Raw genomic sequence first — 10000 nt, 5'->3', positions numbered from 1 at the left:
CCATCTCAAGTAGTTTTCCATCCACTTTAACACTTTTCCTTTCAGTCCTCCATAAATCTCTAATTTCCATAGCAGTCTCATGTGAGGTACCTTGTCAAAAGCTTTCTTTAAATCCAAATATACACAGTCCATCCATCCTCTCTCTCTGTATTTTGTCAACCACTCTTGAATAAAAGCTCAGTAGATTTGTTACACATGACCTCCCTTTCCTAAAGCCAAATTGATGATCCGATAATAACTTATGATCCTCCAGGAACCGTATCCAATATTTCTTTATCACCCTCTCACAAATCTTACCGACCACACTTGTTAGAGACACAGGTCTATAGTTAAGAGGCTCTTCCTTACTGCCTCCCTTATAAATGGGCACCACTTCAGCTCTTTTCCACTCTACTGGTACTTCCCTGTTTCTAATGAGCACCTTATAATATCATATAATGGATCAATCAATTCTTCTCTACACTCCTTCAATAATTTTCCTGAAACTTCATCTGGTCCCATCGCTTTATCATCTTTAAGTTCCTCCAACATTTTATATAACTCCTTTTAGGTATCTTAATGTCATCCATGTGCACATTTCCTTGTACATTCTGAGGCTTTACAAACATTGTTTCTTTAGTAAATACTTGTTGAAACCTATTATTTAGCAATTCCGCTATATTCTTAGGGTCATCTACTATCCCTTGCTCTCCTTTTAATCTTTCAATGGACTCTCTTTTTAAGTTTACCATTTATGAACCTGTAAAACAATTTTGGATGTTCCTTACTCTTGTCTACAATATCTTTTTCAAATTTTCTTTCTTCCTCCCTCCTTACCCTCACATACTCATTTCTCGCCACTCTATAATTCTCCTTATTTAGTATATTCCTGCTCTTTTCCATCTTTTCCAAGCCACATCTCTTTTCCTTAGCCTTAACACAAGTTGCATTAAACCAATCCTTTCTTCCTTCCTCTCTCGGTTTATACTTTGGTACAAATTTCATAACTCCTTCTTTATAATATTTCATAAAAATCTCATATTTTTTTGCACTTCTCTGATTTGTAACATCTCCTCCCAATCTAATTTTCTGAAATAATTTTTCAAACTTTCTGTGTCCATCTTTCTATAATTCAATCTACCACTCCTGTATGTCTCGTCTTTCCTTCGCTGTGTTGTTGCTATCTGCATTTCCATAACCACATGATCACTCTTTCCCAAAGGACATTTGTATTGTATATCTCCACATAGGTACACTTCTCTTGTTAACACCAAATCCAGTCTAGCCGGTTCATCATCTCCTCTATATCTAGTATTTTCCTTCACCCTCTGTTCCATCATATTTTCCATCATTAGATTAAGAAATCTCTCTCCCCATGCTTCCTCTCCAACACCACTTACTAGATTTTCCCAATCCACCTCCTATAACCTTCCACATGTCGCTAGCATACACAATAGCTAGCCCCACAGACCTCATTGTTTCTATACTCCAAAAGCATGATTAATAACATCATACAGACTATATTGTACAAATTGGTTTGCTCTTACGTTGTTCTCCACAACTATTTTTACTCAGGAATAAGAGACCTCGTCCGAGGACTGGATTCCATACCGGATTCTAGAATCCTGATACAGTAATCGGATTCGTATCGCCTCTCAGGATTCTACAGATTCGAATCCAGTAATCGTCTCCCGCCCAGCCCTAGTGGGGAAAAGAACCCGTAGTGCCGAATATATGGTCTGAGATAGGTGTAGGGTAGGGGTTTCACTCATCCTTTTAAAGGTGGAATATCCATGATTGCCACTATCTGGTGCAGTGAGCGTTGCGTCTCGGCGTGTTGTGCACATGGTTTTCAATAATGTACTTGGTTGCATTTAATTTGGGGCTAGTCACTCAGATATACTGTGCAATTTGACCCTTGATTTGGTAACTTCATTCTTGATTGATAACTTCATTGTTGCAGAAGTGTATACAACAGTCGGGTCACGCCGGCCACACCTTAAACACGGGGCAAAAAGTCGTCTGCGTCGGTCATGAGGTAGAGCACGTCCCGCTACAGGCCTGGCACCGGCGTCCCTACATCGGCGCTGTAGAGCCACCTTGATTCCACCCGAGGTTAACTCCTCCTTGTAGCCACAGCGGTGCTCACGAGATCTGTACACGCCCAAGCGTCTGAAAAGCGCCGGCATTTTCCTAATCTGTGTTATAGCAGTCCATCATCAGGTCCTCCTCTTCAGAAGAGGACGCAGACCGCTGTGGCGTGGGGTCCGGCACGGGTCGTTTCAACTCGTTCATTGGAGGCGTAAGTTATCATGAATTGTTCGGTGTTGGTGTTAAACGTACCTAATATAACAAGGGTTTGTAATCGGTAGGATGAGGAATAGATTTTTTTTTTTTCTTTCCTCCCAAGGAAGTGAGGTTTGGAAATAATTTCAATTACTCTTCCGTAGTGGTGGATAAAATGGAATGCATTGATTTAACAGGGCGCACCCACACCACACCACCTATATTTAAGGGACAAGGTTATGATTAAATTGTCAACGTAAAATTATTTGTTACAGGTCCTGCAACTTTTAATAGGGAGGTATCGAGGCATTTGCTCCCCTAATTCTGGCTGACGGTTTTGGCACTTTGAACTCTTTGGAGAGCCAGCGCTCAAGTGGGCCTTTTTCTTTTTTTTTTTTTTTTTTTTTTTTTTGCCCTTGGCTGGCCCTCTTCCCTACGTAAAATTTTAAAAATACTGAAGGGAGAACCAAACCAGCGTGTCCTAACCCCTGACCAGTGGCAGGAAACACTCGATCTTGCACTGGATGACGCCAACAACTGTCTCGCTGCACCTTCCGCGGAGGAATTGCCGAAGTGGACCCTGGAAGGTTGTCTCGATCGCGCAGGATTTGGACCCTGCCTCGCACCAGCTCTGCCCTGTTCAAGTGTTGCCATCCAGGGAGGGGTGACACATTGCCTCGCTGCACCCTTCCACAGAGGAGTTGGACCCTGTCTCAGCTCTGCCCTGTCAACGTGGCGCCGGAGGGAGGACAAACTGCCTCTCTCCATCTAACCTAACCAATAAATGTTGCGAATTACGCTTATGTTATTATCCCTTCTATCTGATGTGAATGTACCTACTTAGTGTTATTCCTTCCATGTTCTGTGATTTACCCATGTAGCTGGTGTTGGTACTTAATAAATAAATCAATTTAAAAAAATGGATATTAATGCTTTCAATGATTCCTTTTTTGAGTGCGAAAAGACACACCTGACCTAACTTACTGCCTGCAATAGATGGTTCCGGCTTTTCAAATAAAACCTGAATAAACCTTACTGAAGCTGTAAATTATATAAATGTTAAAAAAAAGCTTGAGAATGCTCACTCAATTGCCTAAAATGGCAGTAAAATCCCCAGACAAATTGTCAACTGCTTAAAGGTTGGAAAAAAAAATGCCCAATTTCAGAAATAAAGCAGCTTTAAAAATCTTTCAAAAATACCCCCTCCCTAATTTTACACAAAAAAACTTTCCTGGAGATGCTGAGATCTCCCTGAAAAACTGCCGCCCCAAAAATACCTAATTTTAGCAAAAAATTCCTGAAAAATTGTAAAAAAGGCAAAAAATACTGAAAAATCCCTGGAAAACTGCCCAAAACTGTGGCCTCAAAGGCAAAAATTACTGAAAAATCCCTGGAAAACTGCCCAAAAGTGTGCCTCAAAAATGTGTTAAGTCATAAATACTCCGAAGAGTCTCCGGAGAAAATGCAGATGTATATTTGGGTTAAAAATACAATGAAGAGTCTCCCTTCCTTCACTTTTATTCAATCAACACATCTTTGTGTAAATTCTGTGAAACTCTACCAAAATTTTCAACTTAGAAATTTTTTCACCGAGTACAATTTTTCACAATTTTAACATTTTCAGTTTAAGGATAATTTTTCATATTACATTACTGTGGGAATATTTTCAACATACAAAATTATTTCAAAAGTATTAGAAGCAATTAACACAAAAGTAAATTTATGAAAACAGTGTGCAGTGTGCCGGTGGACCTCCAAAAGCCTGCAACAAAAAGAAAGGAGTCAACAAAAGTTAATGTTTAGCAATCATTTACCTTCATGTCATCTTATCAATCTGAAATTATTAAAACTGTTCACTTGTAATCACATTTATGGTACAGGAAGGTATATCAAAACCCAGCCAAGCAAAGTTACACTATTTGCAACAATGTCAAAATAACTACTACTTCACAACTTGTTTGCCTTACTTGGAGTGCAGCAAAGTGTGTGTGCCACTCCCTTCTTGAAACTCTGGAGCACCTTCATGTGTTCAATAAGGAGCTGGGCAAAAGGGATACAAAGAGGGCAGCTTCCTGTCAGGAAACTCAACGTCACTCCACCAATGCAGCACGTCCTGTCGGGGAAACACAAACCCTTACTGCACTCACCAACACCCAGGAACAAAGTTCAGCGAGACAGATCTGTACATTAATAGTAATAATAATAATAATAATAATAATAATAATAATAATAATAATAATAATAATAATAATAATAATAATAATAATGGAGGGGGGAAGTGAAGAGAAACACAGGTGTAGGGAGGTGTTTCTCTTCACCTCCTCCTCCAACTTGTCTGAATATCTGAACAACAACAACAACAATAATAATAATAATAATAATAATAATAATAATAATAATAATAATAATAATAATAATAATTTTTTGGTGTCTTGTGTTGGAGACTCCTGATACAAGAAAAATAACAGGGCAGATATTCATAGTACAATTACCTTATAGGGAGTTAGGTTAGGTTAGGTTAGGTTACAAGATATTAGGATAGTTTACCTTCAGGGGGAGATGAACGATTGCTTAGTTTATCATTCATGGTAGATCTGTCTTTTACTTATAATCTAAACTGGAAGCTTCACATCTCATCTCTTGCTAACTATATTGTCAACTTATATTTCTCTACTCCACAGTTGTACTGCCTCAAGCACTTATGGGGGTGACGGAAGGGGATATAGTGGTGCTGCAGAAAAACACCACGCACTGCTTGCCCATGAACACTTGTCAGCATCTCATCCGTCTAGATGTGCTACAGCAGATGAACTGATGAGTGTATTGCATTAACAAGAGGTGAATGGATTGTTAAGAAGTGGCCTTATATCATCTTTGTGGGAGCAATTTTGGTACAAACTCTCCTAATTTTCTTCAGTTGATACTTGTATTACTTAAATAAATGTGATTTTTCCACTCTAGTTTGTAACTCGCATATCTGGTAAAGAATTTAAACTTGACTATCAGTGCTAGAGACCATCATCTGATAGAAAGATGGCAACTTAGCTTTAATTTCCCTTTCTCCAGTACCTCAGGAATCTTAGCACCACAACAGCATAAACTCCCGGTCACAAAATAAACACCAGTTCTCATCCTCTCCCTCAATTTAACCACAGGCATGCTGTCTAGAACTACATAATCAATTTGGTCTACTTGTATACATGCACAACATATCCTCTAATGATTCTACTCACTCACATCTCTTAATCATAATAATTCATAGCTAGTCTCTCTCTCTCTCTCTCTCTCTCTCTCTCTCTCTCTCTCTCTCTCTCTCTCTGACTAATTCATTCAATGCACACCTTTCTCTTATCACATATCTTATGATCCAGAACAATGTAAATATTTAATCTTTAATGCTAACTTAAAGTTGTATGATACAATTACAAAGTAAAAATGTTCATATTTGCTTTGACAAATATTTTATTGGGTGTAGGTGAGTACAATACATGTATTATCTCTACTTCTCAGAGGCTCTCCTAAGAGTTCACATTATCCTCCACACAGAGATGCTATGAACCACTTTAGAGTTAATACAAGAGAATGACAGAAGCTAAGTGGAAAGTGGCATACATGTTAAGATTTGCATGCACAATAAGAACAGCACCAACAAGAGAAGTGGAAGGTAATGTACAACTCCTGGTGGTCAGAATAACCTTCCACAATGAACCCTAGCTTGTTGCTACTTAGGTTCAAAGCTTCATAAATCCTGACCAAACAGAGCATGATTCCAAGATTATGGAGTACATATTGATGAGCAATAATACATTTAAAGGTATACAGATCAACCAGTTCAATTCAGTACTCCAACCCAACAAAGATGTACACACTTTCTCATCTGACCATGAATGTGGATTCCAGCCTTGATACTTTGTAAATACAAACACATACCAGGTGCAACTAAAAACATCCATTAGATATCAAAATGTGTGCATAATACACTAATATCCTGCATCAGTAAGCAAAAGGAATGTAACCTAAGAACTACAAATAATAAGAAAAAAAAAGCTAAAAAAAATCATTGCCACACAAGAGCTGGGTCCACTCAACAGGCCAAGGAAAGATGTGTACAAGCTTTAACCTCATCCGCCACCAGATGCACCCCGACTGGTAGGCTTCCACCGGCGGCTACTCGCCCCAGTGTCTCCAACTAGAGGATTGTACTCTGTTGGGGACAGTCAGTGCTTTACTGCCTGTACCCTGAAAGCTTAAACTCTACCACAAAAGTGTAATGAAAATTAAATCCACTATCCCTTTACACAACAATGAAACCATCTAACCCATCTACCACCATAACTACAATGTCAACATTTCCAGAACATTATCAAAACTATATCAATTACACTCACCTCAAGATAATGATATAGTAATATTCAACAATGTGAAAACCTTGCATAGTAAATGAGAAACATCTTATTCCAATTTAATTTTCTATCACATCTTATAAGTAAAGCAGACTTTCATTTGTTTGCAAACCTGAGCACAACCACACTCCTTCACCTGTTCCAGGACCACGGGACTTTAGCTACCAAGGAGTTGTACCACTGTCAAATCAAGTATAATGAATACTTGGTTCAATGTTGAAACATGACAATCTTATGATAGCATTTTTTTTTCACAGCTGTAGATGCCCATGATTACATCCATTGTCACCAGCATACAGGCAACCCCCGCTTAATGAAGGGGTTACATTCTTAAAAACCCTTCGTTAAGCGAAACTTCATTAAGCGAATCGATTATAACAAGTTTAACCCCTGAGTTGACTTCCATTGAGAGTAAACAAAGTGAGAGTGCATCATAGTACAATGAAAGATTTAATGAAAGTAAAAATTATGAAGTTAAACATTTAGGCAGTTTAATTTAAGTCATTATAATGTACACTAATGTATGTATGTACGTAACTTTATAATGTTGACGATCTTAAATTTATGAAGGGAGGGAGAGTGAACCGGGAAAGACACTAACCGCCAACCTGTGGAATGTAAACAAAGGGCGCATCATTGTATCGCATACAAAACTCATGTACCACATTTCCACAAGGCTTTCCATTTTATCCATTGTAGAGTCACGAGTTCAGGTGGTTCTTTTAGCTTGCAAGGAAAATACGGTCTCACCAGCCTTCTTAATAGAGTCTGCTGACTTGAAAATAGTAGAGACACTAGATGGAGTCAAGCCATGGTGGCGAGCAATGCTATTAGTTTTCTCGCCTCTCTTGTGTCTGTGAATAATATCCAGCTTCACTTCAAGAGTAAGAGACTTCCTGGTCTTCTTATCAATGCTACGCGACATTGCAGGGCGTTTTGGTGGTAAGTTGAGTGAGGGAAGATGAGCTGCTGCTGACGCTGTTATTGTTTTGAACTAGGGGGAGTGAGTGGTGCGCGTGTTGTCCACGAGAGTTACTGGTGTATTCAAAAGCCTGTCAGCTTCCATGATACGGCGGGGCTTTCAAACTTGGAAAAAAATACCTGGATAAAACATCGTTAAAACGAGTTTGGTGTTCGTTAATTTGAAACCTTCGTTGTAGCGAAATTTCGTTGTGTGAACCTTTGTTAAGCGGGGGTTGCCTGTACTTTTCAGATGTATGCTTGATGCTTGCACAGATCAGTGTGTCACATGGACTGATCGCAAACTTGCAATGTCCCAATTACATCTTTGGGGTTTTCCCTCAGGGCCTCTTCATTATAATGAAACAAATGAAAATGATAATTTAAATAAACAATCAATTACTAACCTGGCTTCATCCTTCGTTTTGCTGCTGTCTTGGCACAGCTGCTGTTGGTCTTTTTGGTATCACTGACTGAGGCACTGCTATTGTCCTTCAGTCTGTTCCCTTTACCAGACTGCATGCATTCCAACTCTGCAATTTTATCTTCCCTCATCTTTTCCTCCCTCTGCAAAATAAATAAGAAAGCTTGATCAGCTAGACATACAAACATAAGATTAGGGAAGTGACAAATACACCATCATGCCTACACTATCTGAATGTATAATCATGCAAGTTAAGTAACTTAATTAACATGAGTTATGATCCAAGCATAAATGTAAACAAATTCACTTCAAACCCTTGGTGTCATTTAATTATCAAACAAAAGTTGAGAAAATAAGAAGATACAGTGGAGACTCAATACTTGAACGCAAAAGTTGTATTTAATACTCCAAAAAATACCTGATACTCAGATGGACATCAACACACATGATTATAAACAAAGGCTCTCTGGCATCCTCCTTCTCCCTCCACCAATTGAGACTTGTGCTGCCATGGTCATCAGAATAACATTCTCCTGCATTCTATCTGTAGTTTTTCATTTATAGACTTACATTAAAATCAAAGGCTTACTAGTGGTGAAAATATCTGGTAATCAAACGGCCGCACATTTAATCGTATACAGAGCTCTGTCATCTCCCTTCTCGCAACCGCCACTGTACTGTTCTGATACCATATTACTGGCAATACCGGTATACCAGACGCTGGTGCGCATCTCTAGTTCTGCCGCAGTCTTGAGAAAAAGAACATTCTTCTGCGTTCTGTCGGTAGTTTTTCATTTAGACTTACAATGGCACCAAAAAAGATTATTAGTGATGAAAATAAGAAATTTAGTGAGAGAACAAGTGTTAGTGAGCCACAGCCCTTCACTAGTGGATTCACAGGAATCACACCAAGAGAAAAGTTACAAAGACGTTTTCATGGATGGTGACTCATTCTCCGGCAACCTCCCTCTTTCTCCCCACCTCTTCTAAGTTACCCATCACCAGCCTTCATGCACTTACGGTATGTACAAATCAAAATAAAAGAAGTGAATTGAAATTTTTACAAATATGAGGTTTTGCTAAGATTAGAATGAATTACCTGATTTATAGGTATCAATAGTTGAACTTTTTAATACTTGAACAGCCATTTGGAACGAATTAAGTTCTTGTATTAAATCTCCACTGTATATATAAAAAAAAAAAAAAAAAACATACTGCTTTCTTCTTCTCTAAGCTCTCTTTGGCAGCCTTATTGTACTGCTCCTGCATTCTCTGCCGAGCTGCAAGAAGGGCCTGATCTGTGGATAGCAGGATGTCAGGGTCTGGGGGACAATGCACATTTAAGATACTGCTCAACAAGTAGGATTCTAAATGGCTTACTTACTGCAGTATACAGTCAATGTGGGCACAAAACAAACAAAAGTTTGTAATGCATTCCCTTAGCAAGTACAAGATGTACTTTACTGAGCGGCTTTAGGACTAAGTCATCCTAGCGACAGCTAAATAATTTGATCATTGTGAAGAGACAGGGAGAGTAACAAATCAATCATAACAAAAGAAATAACTAACTTACCAGGATGACCTTTCCCTATAAGCCATGCTAGTGAGAACATCAAGTTTAATAAGCACTAAAACATCTAACTAACCAATGCACCAGCCTAACCAAACTCACAAACAAGATACACAGTAGGCTGGAGTGTGCACTGGTGAAACAAGATACATAATGGTTAGGGATAAAAGTCATAAAGCTGGTTGCCAAGAGAATCTTTGAAAGTGACTTTGAAATCACCAAGATCTCTCAACTCAACAACACTAGAGGGTAAAGAATTCCAAGGACCAACGACGCAAACACATGAATAGCGACAACAACATTCTAAGGAACAACAGATGTGGGCAAGTTTCATATAGTGGCCTCTTATACCCAAAGCTGGAGCATAATGAAAAAGTT

At 38.8% G+C, this 10000-nt stretch overlaps 1 protein-coding gene across 2 annotated transcripts in view; it reads right to left on the bottom strand.

The window, feature by feature from the left end:
* Positions 1-5709: 5709 nt before the first annotated feature.
* The window catches only part of LOC123519519, an 8747-nt gene continuing 4456 nt past the window's right edge, over positions 5710-10000 (bottom strand). Inside the window, exons 3-5 of one of the 2 annotated variants that reach the window (XM_045280878.1) lie at positions 9268-9374; positions 8036-8195; positions 5710-6469 (exon numbers count right to left, since the gene is read on the bottom strand). In XM_045280878.1, coding sequence (XP_045136813.1) covers positions 6387-6469; positions 8036-8195; positions 9268-9374 — 350 coding nt within the window. In that variant the 3' untranslated portion in view covers positions 5710-6386. The remainder of the gene's footprint in view (positions 6470-8035; positions 8196-9267; positions 9375-10000) is intronic. The other variant, XM_045280879.1, reaches the window with a different exon arrangement.

Source organism: Portunus trituberculatus, chromosome 45 (assembly GCF_017591435.1).
Source record: "Portunus trituberculatus isolate SZX2019 chromosome 45, ASM1759143v1, whole genome shotgun sequence".
In the NCBI taxonomy this organism is placed as follows: domain Eukaryota; kingdom Metazoa; phylum Arthropoda; class Malacostraca; order Decapoda; family Portunidae; genus Portunus; species Portunus trituberculatus.
This window is presented reverse-complemented; position numbering and strand designations above follow the sequence as displayed.